The 17,608-nt window shown below is 40.9% G+C and overlaps 1 protein-coding gene across 4 annotated transcripts; it reads left to right on the forward strand.

Moving 5' to 3' along the window:
* Nucleotides 1-96: 96 nt before the first annotated feature.
* On the forward strand, nt 97-16,800 carry LOC101856768 (calcium-binding mitochondrial carrier protein SCaMC-2-B). 4 transcript variants are annotated; one of them, XM_035973174.1, is made up of 9 exons: nt 97-272; nt 2,032-3,197; nt 4,548-4,706; nt 9,456-9,608; nt 11,013-11,123; nt 12,100-12,267; nt 13,675-13,765; nt 13,879-14,062; nt 14,453-16,800. In XM_035973174.1, the coding sequence occupies exons 2-9, from the start codon at nt 3,060-3,062 to the stop codon at nt 14,688-14,690; spliced, it is 1,242 nt and encodes a 413-aa protein (XP_035829067.1). In that variant the 5' UTR covers nt 97-272; nt 2,032-3,059; the 3' UTR covers nt 14,691-16,800. The 4 variants fall into 4 exon arrangements, with proteins under 4 accessions (XP_035829067.1, XP_035829068.1, XP_005111405.1 ...); XM_035973175.1 differs by having other exon boundaries at nt 97-248; XM_005111348.3 differs by lacking the exon at nt 13,879-14,062 and having other exon boundaries at nt 100-272; nt 13,675-13,819.
* The last annotated feature ends 808 nt before the right edge of the window (nt 16,801-17,608 follow it).

Here is a 17,608-nt window from a genome sequence, read left to right on the forward strand (position 1 = left end):
GTGTTGAGATAGCAGAATCCATCCTCGTCTAGCCTCTATGTTATCCATCACACTACGTGAAAGCAGCCTTCCGCGCGAGGGAACACCTGGCTAGCCTTCATTATCCCACGCACTTGGCGATGTGTGCCCGGCCCACTTCTTGTCGTCAGTTTTATGCCTTGCCCTGTGTGTGTGTGCATTGCTTCACCGACCGACCGCCTTTTTCGCCACAAGGGCAAATCATAGTGATTCGTCGCCCGTGGAATTTCGTAGGTGTACCGGTTATAATTACGGTGAGCCTTTGGGTTAAATTACGTTCACAGAAGGCTGATAGATGGACGAAAGTGTGAAAATGCTGTTGCTACTGCTAGAAATCTACACACTAGAGTCTAGATTCTAGCCTACGGCTACGGTGATTCAGTTCATATTTTGTTGTGTGATGTGTGTCATTGAAGCAAATCCACTCGCCGCTTGATCTAGGCCTAGCCTAGGCCTAGAGGTTAGCCTACCCCTGTCCTAGATCTAGATCTAGATTCTAGATATTTCTAAATCTAGATCTAGATATAGATCCTGTTGTTTTTCTATGGACCGTTACGTAACACCGCCACTGTGCGCTTGAATGACCTTCTGCGCGGCCACGTTATTGGTGGCTAGTCTAATAACACTTGACTCTAAAAGAAATAATTATTGGCGGAGCCTCATTTCTCTCCTGTCTACATTTGGTGCTAAAGTAAGGTTAGATGTGGGTGGGGGGTCTTCCGTCTTGAAAAAATCTGTCGTTAACTGTTGGATCACAATGAAGTAAGTTGCAATGCCAATGCTAAAACTAACAAATTACATTAGTAGATAGATCTAATCTAGACTCTAGATCTAGATAGATTAAGTTATGATATGTCATGTGTGTAGATTTAGATAAGGATCTAGATTCTAGATCTAGTCACCCAGCAAAAACTAAAATCCTTCTCATGTAAACAAAAAGGGAAACAAAAAAATCTCTCCACGCCCCCACGCCCCGTTCACACCTTACTCACTACACACACACACACTCTCTCACACATACACACACAAAACAGGCCATCCCATTCGCAATGATTATCCAACAAATCTCGAGAACGGAAACCGTTCTGAGAAATAGAGTTCAAGTTTATTTTCCCGAGCGCTCTGAGAAATAGAGCCGGCCTTTACTAAAAGTAAAAGGGGAAGAAAATCCGACAATGCATCCTGTATGCCATGGCAGTTTTTAACTTTTGCAGTTCAGCTTTAAATTAGCGTTATACTATATATTGTATTTGGTTTTTATCTTATCTAGAGTCAAGATCTATCAGGATTTCGACACCTATAAATATTGACTTGCTTTCTTAAGATCTTTTCAAACCTAATTTTGCCATCAACTTTCTCCCCCTGTTCCCTACCCTTACTCTGCAGTCTACACTGACCTCGATTCAACAAAGCCTCCTTATCTTCTTTCTACCTTTGACTTTGACTTTGATAAATAAGTCTTGATTCTCATTTGAAATGTGTGTAAATTAGATTTTGTTGCCGAAAAATCTTGTTGAGATTTTGGGGAATCAATGACCGTGCTGTGGTTGAAATTTATGTAAATACAAGCGCGAGTTTATGTGTGATAGTGATAGGCTTACGCAGTGTTTCAAATAGCATGAGAGCCGTGAGCTTATCAGAACGTGGCGTTTCAAATAACATGGGAGCTATTCAGAATGCTGGGTTGGAAACGGCGCCTGCCTTTTTTTCTTCCCCTCTGCTTTTTAGATTAATTTTTCGTTATAAAAAAGAATGACACAGTAAGAGTTGGAATTTTGAGCAATATTATAATTATTATTATAATTATTAGTAGGTGTAATCATAATGTTTTTTTCCCAGTGTGTCATGTGTAACAATTTTTTCTTTTTTCTGTTGTGTTAATAATGAACCCATTCTAACAGCTTTCATTTGAATTTCAATCATCACAAGCTACATACATTAAAAATTTTTAAAATTGTGTAATTATAAATTTTTTCTTTGTCGAGATGAATCATGTGTATTTCATATTTTCAGCACGCTCATCATAAACACAACATTTTGAGGACCTTAGCCAAAGCAACGGCAACATCTGTTTCATTTTGCTAATCCGGGGAAGCAGTTGTGCCCGACGTAATCGTGTGATTTGGACGACATAGACAGACAGATCTCCGAGGACAGACGGAGCATGATTCGGGGGCCTCCAGGCTGCATCACAGAGCTGTGCCCCTTGTGACAATGTGCTTGTTCCGAAAGCATGAACTGCATACATTTGTGGAAAAGCTAAGGACGCAGGGAAATTTACAAAGGGCCTTGTTCTCGCAGTCTCAGGGAGCTTCTTCTGCGTTTTTATGACAAGGGCTGTATTAATTTAGAACGTTTGAACCAGTTACTAGTCATTCCAGTAGTTCTACACTAGTCTTTCCTGCCAAGCCGAGAAAATCAAATTTATATATAATCTTTATTGTTTACTCACCATACACTTTGAAACTTAACTTATTGGAAAGTTTGAGACTTTTGATGTACATATATATCAGGAACACAGACAGCAAGTGCCTCTGAACGTTCTGTCGTTTGTAAAAGTGTATGGTCAATGGTTGTGTACATATAGTGGACCAAGTACTTGTAGAGTTGTGAGATCCAAGTGTTCAGTTTTAGACCAGTTGTTAAGTCACTTTTGACCTAACGAAGGAACTTAAAATAAAACTGTGATTGATTTAGTTCCTCTCATGATTTAAGCAATTGGCTTTTGTTGCTGTATTTTCCCACCGGAAAAAAAAGTAGATTCCGCAAAACATATTTAAGTTCATCATATATAGAACTTGCAGAGACTTTGAAGCTTTGATCAAAGGATTTGGAGTCTAGCGTGTATTCATTGGATTACTGTGTGACTGTGTGTATAGATAACTGTGTACAGAATACTGTGTGTAGACATAAGACACAACGCACCCAACAGGAAAGTCCTGTTTGTGACTTTTCCAAAAGTTCTGAGATTGATCAGAAAGTGACTCTGGTTTTAAAAAGTTTTATTTGTAGTGGGGTTTTTTATTGTGACTTACCCGCTGATGGTGGCATTGGTACTGTTGCGAGACAGCACATACACAATGTTTGTGGATATGACCCTGACGGAAGGCACTGATCTCCCGCAGCCTTGGCGGAGAAACAAGGCCTTTTCCAAAAATCTGGGGCTGATCTCCGAGGAGGTGAGTGTTGTGTAGGCTGTGTGTGTGTCCTAATTGAATGACGATGAGCGACGTCAACTATACTGTCATCAATATGTGTAGTGGTTTGTTAAGTTTTTGGCAAGGTATGAAAAGAACAGTATTGTTGTATCTTGTACAGTCGAACTTGTTCATTCGGCCACCAACGTAAGGCAATTATCTCTCTACAAAAAAACTACGACTCACCTTCCCCACTTGTTTCTTTTTTGTGTTATATAATATGATGAGGCCTGATGGGGCTGTCTCAGCCTTTCACCTGTCACAGACAACGTCTTTTCTCCTCCACAATGGGTAGTCATTTTGGACAGTTTCAGCTATGATCATACCGCAGGCAGTATTGCATACAGACGAAGTCATTTTTGGCAGCCTTTGAGATACACGTTTGTATGCAATACTGCCCGCGTTACTATAATCTTTTGGCAAGTATGGTTACTTTCCAAGTTGTTCAACACAACTATCCTACTAGGGCAGGTTGGAAGAATTTCGTTGTCATACTTTGTCACGCCTTGTGCCTTTGTTGAATTTATGTTTGAGCTCTGACCCTCGGAGACCACCTGGCCCAAGCTTCTGTGTGTTGACTGATGGGTATGTACGGTAATGTACCACAGGATACTATATTAAGGTGTGCTGTATTGGTAGTGTCACTCAAGGCGTGCTCTCAGGTCCATCAGGTTATAGGTCACTTGCAGCATTGCCGTTTCAACCTTTTTGTTAGGTTTCCTTCTTTTCATGTGTTGTCCATTATTGCACTGTATTAAATTATATGATGAAGATTTTGTTTTGAACAAGTGTATCCAATGAAAAGGAAGGAATGCAGAATGCTGGTAGTGGTGGTAGAGCTAAAGGATAGCACATTATGTATATATAGAGTATCATTTGTATCATGTAGGTTTGTTGTTTTGTTTTTTTTGTGTGTTGATTTAAATCAAATTTAAAAAAAAATTATGAGCTGGTATAATATTTCATTGTAAAGACCATCTGCCCTTATTTGACTAAAGTGTTATTTCCTTTGATTTAACCACGACAGAGTTGTCAGAACGTCACATTGTTACACGATGTTACATTGTCAGCTGTAGTTCAATTTACCTTTTTTTTGTGGGTGGTTGGTGGGTGCTCTGATGTGGTTTGCTTCTTCTTTCCTATCAAACATCTATCGTCCTTATCTCCCCCATCTTCTTTTTTATGTTTGTTACTCTGTTGTAAAACCTCTAATCTTCTGGCGCTCAGATGACCTTATGCAGTTGTGAGTGCCGTAAAACCTCTACTTTAACTAACTTTTTTTTTTTTTTTTTTAGCAAAGTCGGTGATTTTTTTGTTCATTTTTCTTGCCAGATCATCGACATTGGTGAGAATGGTTTGGTCCCCGATGACTTCACAGAAACAGAGCTCAAGACAGGCATGTGGTGGCGCCACCTGGTGGCAGGCGGGGCCGCGGGAGCTGTGTCAAGGACGTGCACCGCCCCCTTGGATAGATTAAAAGTTTTACTCCAGGTACGAGGTTCACAGAGTTTTGCTTTTGTAGTGTGGATAATTTCTATTTAAAAACATTTTTCTCTTTGCTTTCTGAGTAACAACAGTGTACTATCTTACTTTTGAACAATTTTCCCTTTTCTGTAATCTTTTTTTTTTAAACGTGTGTTTTCTGTATTATGTATTGCTTTCTTGTGCCTCTTTACTAGATAAAACGGAAAGTGAAAGTGTGGTGTGGTTTTTATCTTAGTATAAGTGGAAAGAAAAAATATCTGCGAAACTCTTACTTTGTTGTTAATTCCTAGAAGTGAAAGTGAAAGTCTTTGCTGATTGTGAACCAGTGAATGAGGACACAAACACTTATTATACACACAGCTAAATATATATATATTATTTTCCAAAATATACTGTTGAAAGTAAAAGAATTGTGAACTCTCAAAAGAAACTTAAGTACATTTAGATTCATCATTTACCACTGGCAGTCTATAGATAGAGTGAAGAATCCTTCAGTTCTACTAATTGTAGGTGAGAAGTAGGTTACACTTTACTCTGCAATCAGAAAGTGAGAAAGGAAGGAGTCGATAGCACTTAGATCGAAACTATCTAGCATGCACACATACTAATGCTATACACCTCGAAATTGGCTGGACTCTGAAATGTACAAATTTCACTGTGTTTCGAAGTTGAATACAAAGAATATAAAAATATAAGTAAGAAGGCATTTGGGACCTGGAAATGTTTGCTATGTGTGTGCTAGACTGTAGCTTGACCACTCGCAGTCTAAGAGAACTATGAAAACGATATTGTAATTGTTAAGTAAAAATTGAGACACATATACATCAGTAGCTTTTGTTCAGCAGCACAGAGGTGTGTGTAAATAAGAGGAGCTGGTACTGGATTCCCTCCCAAACAACACATTTGTACTGTGTTATGTTCCTCCCCCCAGCACAGAGGTGTGTTAGGAAGAGCTGGTACTGGACTCCCTCCCAAACAACACATTTGTACTGTGTTATGTTCCTCCCCCCAGCACTGGCTGGTTCTCATTAGTTGCAACTTGGTGGAGGGAGGAGTTGTCATAGAGTACAGTAGCACAGTACAGTGTGTGTGTCTGTCTTCTCACCCTTTTCACAGTAAGCTCAGCTGTAGCGAGTTGGGGCTTTGTAAAGTGGAAGTTAGAACCATATATATATATTAGTATAATTTTTAAAATGTGATATATAGTGCTGAATCTTTAGTTTAGTTAGGCAGTATGTTGAAAAAGTTGTGATGTAAATTTTTCTTTCATGAAATCATTTATGTTATCTCCATAAATTTTTGGCTCATTTCCCTCCATACATGGCGCGGAGCGCAAAACCTTTATCCTCGCTTGTCAGGAAACAGATGGGGAACATTTCAGTACTATACCTCAGCAAAAAAACACCCTGATCATTATTCATTATTAAATTTTCAGGGCACTGAGCAAATTGAATATGGTTATAAATATGTTCATCTGAATAGAAACTAATACCATTAGCACATTTGTCACCCGAATTCTCATAATGGGAACGCTTTAAAGCATCACTCTTGCTAGGTCTCCTCGCCACTTAAAAAAGATTTTCACTCTAATCATTGTAAACAACCTTATTTCTGTCAGAGACCACACAAACTATTCAGGACAGAAGGTGTACTTTTAACAAATGCATAAAATTAATATGATTATATGTTTAAAAGGAGATTATCCCTTAAATCTTACATCATTCTGTTGCTGTGTTACAGTGTCTTGTGGAGGCGGAAATGTGTTGTTAAAAGAACAGCCCAGCTTTTGTCCTTGTGTCTGTCGTCCTTGTGTCTGTCGTCCTTGTGTCTGTCGTCCTTGTGTCTGTCGTCCTTGTGTCTGTCGTCCTTGTGTCTGTCGTCCTTGTGTCAGTCGTCCTTGTGTCTGTCGTCCTTGTGTCTGTCGTCCTTGTGTCTGTCGTCCTTGTGTCTGTCGTCTTTATCTGATCTTTTTTTTGTTTTGTTTATTTCTTTTGACTGCCAGACCTCAACAGAGTTAGTATGTAGTGTGAGTTTGGTTTCTGTTTCTTTTGTTTGACCATTTTTCCCTTCTTTTTTAAAATATTTTTTTTATTGTTTTACCCTTCGTTGTTTTGGTTTTGTGAGTTTTGTTTTCACGGACTTTGTTTCTGTTGTGTTCTAACTCTACCAGATCTCAAGTACAAACGTTTCCCTCGTTGTCAGCACAGTGATTATGACATAACCCCCCCATTTGCCCCCCGCTAACACGAAGGTCAAGGTTTGAGGAAGACGACATGATTTTTGTCTTCTCTTGGACCTTGATACAGTCAGACACAGATAACATAATCACGGATAACTCGTACAACTTGCCACACTCCCCACCTGATATAAAATCTTTATAATTATTTTAAAATTTTTCTAATAGGGTTTTGAGGTTTACAGTTTACCTGAATTACAGAGATGTGTCGAACACAATTTTCAATTCCCGACGTGTTCAACATGTTTCCCAATTATATGATCTTTTAATAAAACTGAATTTGTCCTCAAATTTTAGCAACAAAAAATTTTTCTTTTAATTTTAGTAAAAATTATGATTAATCTGATTGATCATTTGTTAAATACGTCAGAAAATTTTTTTTAAAAATCAAATTGAAATGTGAACCGAGATGTGGACAGCAATCTTGGTACATTATCAATGCCATAATTTTTCTGTCATTGTTGTTTTTGAGTTGAGTTCTACTTATGTTGAGTTTTACTTATGTTGTAATCAGTTATTTAATGTGCCGTTAGTTAGAAGGCACCACTAGTAGGTCCTACTTCTTTACTTTCCCCTCTGTTGTTTCTGTCGGTCTGTCTTACTTTTTCTCAGCCATACTAATGACCATTATTGTGTCGATGTGCTTCTCTTTACTCAAACAAAACAAACAAAATATTTTAGCTTGTTGTGTTGTGAGTTTTGTGTAGTACTAGTAGAAAAACTACCCGCTACAAACTTTTAAAAATCTTCCTTCTTGTTGGCAAGAAACCAAACCCCATGTATAGAGCCGTTAGATGGGTGGTTGGCAGGTGCTCTGGTGTGGTTTGCTCCTTCTTTCTTATCAAACATCTTCATCATCTATCGTCCTGATCTCTCCTCCTCCTCCTTGTTACTCTCTTGTAACACCTCTAATCTTCAGCACTTAAATGACCTTATTGTGTTGCAAGTGCCGTAAAACTTTTACTAAAACAAAAGAGCTGTCCGTTAGGTGGGTGGAAGACACCACTGGTAGGGGCTTACTTCTTATCTTTTCTTTCACCCTTATTGTATTCTTCTGCCTTTCTTTTTTTATGCACAAGGTGACTGTTTATGTGTTCATGTGCTAGTCTTTAACTCCAAAATGAACAAATCTGAACTGCACTTCTGCTACAGGAGATTGACAGATTATTTTCCCACTTTTGAAAGCTGCAACATCAGACTAATTTTAGATTTTTCCTGCACTTGTTGTTAAACCCACGAATGAGAATGCCAAATTTGTTTTTTTAGTTTATTTTGATTGCTATTTTATATCACTTTAAATGAATGGTTTTAAGAAATGTAATAATTATAATTTCTGTCCACCTTGTAGTGTTATTTAAAGTGGTACAAAAGTACGAGAAAAGTTCAGTATCCAGATAGTTGTTTTTGTATCTGTGGACAGTTGTTAGTAGCAATGAGATATATATAAAACTATTTTTAATCCCGATGTTTTATTGTTTATGAGGATCTGTAATAATATGCACCCTCAGTCTGCTCAGTCTCTGTACAACCGATAGAACATTTAAATATATGACAGGAAATTTTTAGAACATTTGCATTTGGTGAGTCATGCGATCAAATGTGTATAATTATAATATTGGGATTAATTTTAATGTGTGGTATTTCTGTACAGCCTCTATATAGAGATCATAATGTGAAAGGTGGTTTTGTTGTATTGTTTTGTTTTTGAACAGTTGGTTGAAGGGTGCTTTGTTCTGTTCTTTCCCCACTCTTGTTCCGGTCTGTCTGTCTTGCTTTGTCCCGTCACCAAATGAACGAGTACTGTTTCAGTGTGCTTCTCTTCACTTCTCTCAAACAAACAAACTCAGTGGGTGGTTGTTGGATGCTCCTATATGGTTTACTCTTTCTTTTCTGTCAAACATCTATTATCATTATCGCTCTTCCTTCTTTTCTTTGTATGTTACTCTCAAGTATTTCTAGTCTATGCTATTTATATGACCTATTTATGTTGCAAATTCTGTAAGAGCGCAACAATCGTTTGTGTACTTTTATAATATTAGAAACTCTTGACGAAAACTAAAATAGCCTTTCATATCTCTCAAGCATGTATCGTATAGAAAGTTTGTGTTGCAAGGGCCGTTAAACTCTTGCAAAGTGGGTGGTTGGCAGGTGCTCTGGTGTGGTTTGTTCCTTCTTTCCTACCAAACATCTATCGTCCTGATCTCTCCTCGTTCTTTTTTGTTTTTGTTACTCTCTTGTAACACCACACCTCTAATCTTCGACACTTATATATAACCTTATTGTGTTGCAAGTGCCCTAAAACTGTTTCTAAAACTGAATGCTTTATAATATAAAAAATTAAGATAAAACTCTGACTTAAACTAAAACAGTCCTTCATATTTTTCAAACACGTATCATGTAGAAAGTTTGTGTTGCAAAGACCATAAAACTCGTGCAAGAACTGAAAATCAAACTCACAAAATTGTTCCTGTATATATCTAACCTTTGACCTTTGCTCTGTCCCCAACCACCACCACCAGGTTCACGGCTCCAGCAAGAACAACCTGACCATCAAGTCTGGCTTCAAACAGATGCTGGAGGAGGGAGGGTTCAAATCCCTGTGGAGGGGCAACGGAATCAACGTCATCAAGATCGCTCCTGAGTCGGCCATCAAGTTCATGGCTTATGAGCAGGTGTGTAGTGTGTGATGTTGGGTGGGTGTGTAGTGTGTTGTGTGTGATGATGGATAGGTGTGTGGTGTGTAGTGTGTGGGTGGATGTGTAGTGTGTGTGTGATGATGGGTGGATGTGTAGTGTGTGGTGTGATGATGGGTGGGTGTGTGATGTGTTGTGTGTGATGATGGGTGGGTGTGTAGTGTGTTGTGTGTATGATGATGGGTGGGTGTGTTGTGTGTGATGATGGGTGGGTGTGTTGTGTGTGATGATGGGTGGGTGTGTTGTGTGTGATGATGGGTGGGTGTGTAGTGTGTGTGTGATGATGGGTGGGTGTGTATTGTGTAGTGTGTGATGATGGGTGGGTGTGTATTGTGTAGTGTGTGATGATGGGTGGGTTTGTAATGTGTTGTGTGTGATGATGGGTAGGTGGGTGTGTATCGTGTGTTGATCGGCAGGTGTGAAGAGTTTGTTGCTAAGCAAGTAATTAGTATGTGTTGATGAGCAGGTGTGTAATAGTGGGTAGTTGGCGGGTGCTCTGATGTGGTTTGCTTCTTCTTACCTATCAAACATCTATCGTCGTTATCTCCCCTATTTCTTTTTTACATTTGTTACTCTCTTGTAACACTTCTAATCTTCTGGCGCTCATATGACCTTATGCAGTTGGGAGCGCCGTAAAACCTCTACTAAAACAAAAACGGTGTGTAACATGTGATGGTGTGTAGTGTGTGAAAAAGAATAACAATAACCACTAACACAGGCCGCCACCACACACACACACACACACACACACACACACACACACACACACACACACACACACACTTCCAACTGCCCGATACAACCACAGTTCTCCTGGACAGTGGGTGACAGTCTTGGGACAGTGGGTGACAGTGTTGGGACTTGGGACAGTGTTGGGACAGTGGGTGACAGTCTTAGGACAGTGGGTGACAGTCTTGGGACAGTGGGTGACAGTTTTGGGACAGTTTCGACTATATTTATTTCTCCAACCTCAAAATGAACAGCTCTGTGCGTACGCCTCACTTAACTCATCACACGCACACACACACACACACACACACACACACCCTGTGTACACGCATGGTTGGCGGGTGCTCTGATTTGGTTTTCTCCTTCTTTCTCATCGAACATCTATCGTCCTTATCTCTCTTCCTTTATTTGTGTTTGTTATTCTTTTGTAACACCTAATCTTCAGCACTTATATGTCCCTAATTGTTTTGCAAGTGCTGTAAAACTCTTATTGAAACTAAAAGAGTCAACTGACCTCTCCTCCTTTATTTGTGTTTGTTACTCTCTTGTAACACCTCTAATCTTCGGCACTTATATGTCCCTAACTGTGTTGCAAGTGCCGTAAAACTTTTGCTAAAACAAAACAAAAAACAACCCCTGTGTGTTCTGTTTCAGATCAAAGCGTTGTTCAAGGGAGACAGCAACAAGGAGCTTGGCGTGCTGGAGAGACTGTTGTCTGGCTCAGCGGCCGGGGCCATCTCACAGACCATCATCTATCCCATGGAGGTGAGGAGCACGGTCAATTCCCCCGGGGCGGTGCCACTGACTGTAGTGTCTCTAGGCCATTCCCAAAGGGGGGACATTTCTCGTTCAAGCATAGTAGAATTGTAAATGGGCTGATTCATGTCATGCTCATAACTGTGCCTGATCTACAACAGGGAATTGCTGCTTTTTCTTTCCTGATCCTTACTATTGTCATTTTTTCCTCTACTTCTTTTGTATGTTTGTCACACTCTTGGGACCTGCTATTTCTTGGGTGCCTTGATAGTCGAAGCAGACCTTGTGCTGTTGAAGCTAGAGAGGTGAGCAGAGTAAGTCTGATTCCCTGTAAAGACTTCTCTTTGACACCCACCCCTTGGCGCTCATATGACCTTATGCAGTTGCGAGTGCCGTAAAACCTCTACTATAATTTTTTTAAAAATAATAATAGAACACGGTCATCATTCTGAAATCAGGGATGCCATTTTTCCATTATTTCGGGGGGGGGGGGGGGGGGTTCCGTTATTTTCGGTATCATCCGTTTTTATTGTTATACTGATATGATGTTGTTTTGTTTCATTTATTGCTTTGTCACAAACTAAATTTTGTCTTTAAAAAAATGTTCAGGTATTGTGTACGAAAGTCCAGTGGCATCCCTGATAAATGTGTCACGCCGAGGTGGAATCGGGCGCTCGTCAATTTTTGGGCATATGGAGTTATTGATTTTGTCTTGAAGCCAGTTCATTTGTCCTGCTTTTGATGAAAAAAATAGCCATCTATCTTGAATAGAAGTTGAAATATTAGATATGATTGGAGGAGGGGGGGGGGGGGGGGGTCGCCTGATGTCAGAAGTAAAATTAAGGAGAAAGTGGCTCTCTAAGTTTGCAGACTTCTTTTGCTTGAGTGTCTTTGGAAAGTTATTGTATATGGATGTTCTTCTTATTACTAAAAATAACGTAGTACCTGTGACATTTTTTAAGTTCGACCCATTTGTTTGTTCCAGGTTTTGAAAACGAGATTAGCCCTGCGCAAGACGGGTCAGTACAGCGGCATTTTCGACTGCGCCCGCAAGGTGGCCCAGTACGAGGGCATGGGGAGCTTCTACAGAGGATACATACCCAACCTGCTGGGGATTATTCCTTACGCTGGCATAGATCTGGCTATTTATGAGGTGGGTGTACGTTAGCGTATGTCTGGCTATTTATGAGGTGGGTGTACGTTAGCGTATGTCTTGCTATTTATGAGGTGGGTGTACGCCGTACATAGATCTGGCTATTTATGAGGTGGGTGTACGTTAGCGTAGGTCTTGCTATTTATGAAGTAGGTGTACATTAGCATACATCTGGCTATTTATGAGGTGGGTGTACGTTAAAGTTAGCGTAGGTCTGGCTATTTATTAGGTAGGTGTACGTTGGTGTAGGTCTAGCTATTTATGAGGTGGGTGTATGTTGGCTTAGATCTGGCTATTTATGAGGTGGGTGTACGTTAAAGTTAGCGTAGGTCTAGCTATTTATGAGGTGGGTGTACTTTGGCGCAGTTCTAGCTATTTATGAGGTGGGTGTACGCCGGCATAGATTTGGCTATTTATGAGGTGGGTGTACGTTAGCGTATGTCTTGCTATTTATGAGGTGGGTGTACGCCGTACATAGATTTGGCTATTTATGAGGTGGGTGTACGTTAGCGTAGGTCTTGCTATTTATGAAGTAGGTGTACATTAGCATACATCTGGCTATTTATGAGGTGGGTGTACGTTAAAGTTAGCGTAGGTCTGGCTATTTATTAGGTAGGTGTACGTTGGTGTAGGTCTAGCTATTTATGAGGTGGGTGTATGTTGGCTTAGATCTGGCTATTTATGAGGTGGGTGTACGTTAAAGTTAGCGTAGGTCTGGCTATTTATTAGGTAGGTGTACGTTGGTGTAGGTCTAGCTATTTATGAGGTGGGTGTATGTTGGCTTAGATCTGGCTATTTATGAGGTGGGTGTACGTTAAAGTTAGCGTAGGTCTAGCTATTTATGAGGTGGGTGTACTTTGGCGCAGTTCTAGCTATTTATGAGGTGGGTGTACGCCGGCATAGATTTGGCTATTTATGAGGTGGGTGTAAGTTTGCATAGATCTGGCTATTTATGAGGTGGGTGTATGTTAAAGTTAGTGTAGATGTGGCTATTTATGAGGTGGGTGTACGTTAACAATTTATGAGGTAGGTGTACGTTAGCATAGATGTGGCTATTTATGAGGTGGGTGTACGTTAACAATTTATGAGGTAGGTGTACGTTAGCATAGATGTGGCTATTTATGAGGTGGGTGCATCGTAATAATGTCATATGAGCATGCGGGACACAAGTTGGGTGTTGACATGTTAGTTCACAGTACATCCGTGCTTTTCTTTGCGAGTCAGATTTTTTTAAGTATCTGAAAATTAACAGTAAAAATTTTGTTTTAACGGCAGCAGTTTTCATTTTTAAAAGACTGCCTTGTAAATTATCTGAATTGTGGCAATGGGAGTTGTAAAAAAAAACACCTTCATTTTGAAGAAGAAAAAATTAATTTTTTTGTTAACATCTGTGTTGTGATGTTCCAGACGCTGAAGAAGATGTACATGAAACGCAACAAGAACCAGGACCCAGGGATTATCGCCCTGCTGCTGTGTGGCACCATTAGCTCTACCTGTGGTCAACTGGCCAGTTACCCCCTGGCTCTGGTCAGGACCAGGCTACAGGCTCAAGGTACGCTGTGTGTGTGGGTGTATGTGTGTGTGTGTGTGGCACCATTAGCTCTACCTGTGGTCAGCTGGCCAGTTACCCTCTGGCTCTGGTCAGGACCAGGCTACAGGCTCAAGGTACGCTGTGTGTGTGGGTGTATGTGTGTGTGTGTGTTTATGTGGTGTGTGTGTGGCACCATCAGCTCTACCTGTGGTCAGCTGGCCAGTTACCCTCTGGCTCTGGTCAGGACCAGGCTACAGGCTCAAGGTATGCTGTGTGTGTGTGTTTATGTGGTGTGTGTGTGGCACCATCAGCTCTACCTGTGGTCAGCTGGCCAGTTACCCTCTGGCTCTGGTCAGGACCAGGCTGCAGGCTCAAGGTACGCTGTGTGTGTGTGGTTGGTGGGTTCTCTGGTGTGGTGTGCTTCTTCCCTATCAAATGTGGTTGGTTGGAGGGTTGTCTTGTGTGGTTTGTTCCTTCTTTCCTATCAAACATCTATCGTCTTTATCTCCTCTCCTTTTTTTGTGTATGTTACTCTCTTGTAACACTTTGAATCTTCGGCACTTATATGGCCTTATTGTGTTGCAAATGATGTAAAACTCTTACTTACTAAAACATAAAACAAAACAATGAGATGATCTTGTGTTCTTTTTCCAGCTCAACAAGGCTCTATGAAGAAGGACACCATGACAGGAATCTTCCGGAGCATTCTGAAAAACGACGGGCCCCGGGGTCTGTACCGGGGCATTGCGCCCAACTTCCTGAAGGTGGCGCCGGCCGTCAGTATAAGCTACGTGGTCTACGAGCAGGTGCGCACCGCCATGGGGGTCAAGATGAGCTGAGAGGGAGGCTGGCCGCGCGACCCGTCGGCTGCTACAGGGAGTCGGAGGGCTAGGACAGTGCCTAGTGTACCACAGAAAAATGTAGTTTAGTTTTCGCTTCTTCTTTTTTCTTTTTCTTTTTTACAAACTGTAGGGGTGTACCGCCCAAAATTTAGACATATATATCGACTGGTCAGTGTAAGACTGTGTCGCACCCGACCCCATCCATAATGGGCGCCCCGTATTACACTGGACTGTTGATGTATCTCTCTCCCCCTAGTTGGTCTCGGAATGGAAAGCGGGATTTGTAGGTGGGTGGTTGGAGGGTGACACTGTAGGTAGGTTGGGGTTTTGTTTTTTTTTTATTGTTTTTTTTTTAACCCTCTGTTGTTGATGGCGGTTTGTTTTACCTTTTCCCTACGTCTGTGGTGTGACGGTGAGGCTCGCTGCCTCTGACCCACAGAAAGGGTGAGTTGAGGTGTTGTAATATCCCACTGGGCTTGGGTTGGCCCCCGACAGACAGTGTTAGAGCAGCCGGCCTCCTATGTGAGCTCGGTTGTGTCCACAAAGTGCGGAAAACACTTACCCTAACGAAAATTCAGTCTTGTCAGCTGTATGGAATTTCCCGGATTTGTTCGTCGGGAATTCGAGAATCTTATCGCATACACTGCCCCCAAAACGTGTCCTTCTGGATGTCATTTTGTTAGTTGGTCGCTTTTAAGGACAAGCGGGCTAACCCAGATTTCGGGGGGTTTCCAGAAATCTTGACCTATGCCAAAAATGGGCTTTGTCCCACCTATTGGAGAAGTTTGGTTTCATTGGTGTGTATATTTGTTTGGTTACAGAGAATACCGTCCTTGTCTTTTTTAAAAGAAACTGAACAAAGGGCAAAAACTTTACCTTCGATTTTCTCAAAACAGCATTTTTCGGGATAGCCCCTTGTGCTAAAAAGCGACCAGTTGTCACGTAACCTGATGGTAAAACGTCGCGGTGTTCCTCGTTGGGTTTTGGAGAAATTGGCAATCCTGAAAATTCCCAAGTGTGTTGGCCAGTAAGCTAGGAAGACGTTGTTTGGTTTCATCATCATCTCTTTGTTATTGCGCAGCTGGTTGCCTCATGTTGTCTGTGGGTCCAGGGTTTGTTTGTTGCCAGGTGCTCCACCACTTACCCCAGTGATAGAAACAGCAGGTCGTCGGTCAGCTGGTCAATTGTACTCAGCCCAGAATTTTCAATTTGAAAAAGTTATTGCAGTTTTTTAGTCTACAGTATTGGTTGCATTTACTCGAGAATTATTTTGTCCAAATTCTCCAGGCTGAAGGGCTAGAACCCAGATGGTCGCTGGATCGGAAAAGTAAAGAAAAGTAGGTAAAGTTGAAATTCAAATAGTTAATTTTGGAGAGAAAAAAAAAAGAAAGAAAAAACTGGAAATTTAGGTATGCTTTTCAAGAGAATGAATGAAACGGTTCTTTCTCTCTCTCTCTTCTGTAAAATGTTACTCAACTGTTTGGGCTCAGTACATTTGACCAGCTGGCAGACGATGTGTATCCGACAGATTACATTGAACGTGTTAGTGCCATGTGTCACATTTCTCACCATCTGATTAGTTGGGGATTTTTTTTTTAACCATCGCAAAATATATTTTTTTAATGTAAATTCTACACTGAGGCTGTGAGTATGTGAAGGGAATAGACCTCTGTTCATAGTTCCATCGAACATCTAAATATAGCTGCTTCTCTGTTGTTCATTAGATTTTAACTGATGTATGACATACGATTCATGAACGCACACCAGAAAGTAAATGGACCTCCTTTTCTTTTATCAGTGTGACATTTATTGATTAGTGGGTTCAGCTTCGCTGCGTCCGTCAGTCTTGCCTCTTTGTTCTTGTACAGCTAGTAGGATTTGTTTTCTAAATCAAAATGTTTGGCAATGTTTTTGAAGGTAGAAAAGTGTCGCTGCTTTGTGAAGGGACCTTCTGATTGGTGGAGAAACTACTACTAATACTAGCTTTTTAAGTTAATTTATTTATTTATTTTATTTTTTTTGTAATCTCCCATATGAGAACTGATCTATGTGATCAGAAAACAGTGTAGAGCGCTCCTTTTATTCTTAGCTTTGTGTCGTAAATATATTCTGTAGCTGTATAATTATTATTGTTATTATTATTATTATAAACCTGTAGCCAGTTGAAGAGAATGAACATGACTGTTGGTTTGTCCAGAGGAATTTTACCATGATCTGATTTCTTAAATCATCGACGAAAACACAAAGTCAAAGAGTGACAATAGTGATTTGGACAAGTGTCAGGCGTTGTGGATAGGGGTTTCCGTGTCCCACACAGGAGACCTGAGTTCAATTCCTGAGTGGGAGAAGTTTTTAATTGAGTATCTCGGCCTTTTCTTGCTGGGATGTTTTATATCCCTCTTAATGAGTCTTAGCCTGGGTTAACCTTAGTCCTGACAGACCGGGTCAGAAGCCCGCTTCTCCGAAATAATCTAAATGGTGTTGATCGGTTTGGGAAAAACACCTACAAAATATAAAATGGAAATGGTGACTTGGGTTTTTTCTAGCAGTCCTGCCTTGTGGAGGTCCAGGGCTAGTTGAAACCTCCACCCCCTGGGAGATACAGGCATTGTGGAATCTTAGTCTACTTAGTCGGGGGGGGGGGTATGGAACTTTTGATTTGTCCCGACAAACTTCGATTTCGTTTGGACTTCTCTGTTGACATCCACCCCTTGGCGCTCATATGACTTTATGCAGTTGAGAGCGCCGTAAAAATCTTACTAAAACAGAACAAACTCTGATCTTTGGTTTGGGGGGGGGGTTGAGAAAACCTCCAACGTTTGGTCCTGTGGTGGTTGGCAGGTCCGAAGTTGTCGCTGTCATCGGTGGATGACGTGTCGCTGTCATCATCGGTGGATGACGTGATCAGTTTTTTATTGTGTGGAATACATAAGGGAGAAAAAAAGCGCTGGACAATTTCTCGGTAGTT

Source organism: Aplysia californica, unplaced genomic scaffold (genome assembly GCF_000002075.1).
Source record: "Aplysia californica isolate F4 #8 unplaced genomic scaffold, AplCal3.0 scaffold01045, whole genome shotgun sequence".
NCBI classification, from domain to species: Eukaryota; Metazoa; Mollusca; class Gastropoda; order Aplysiida; family Aplysiidae; genus Aplysia; species Aplysia californica.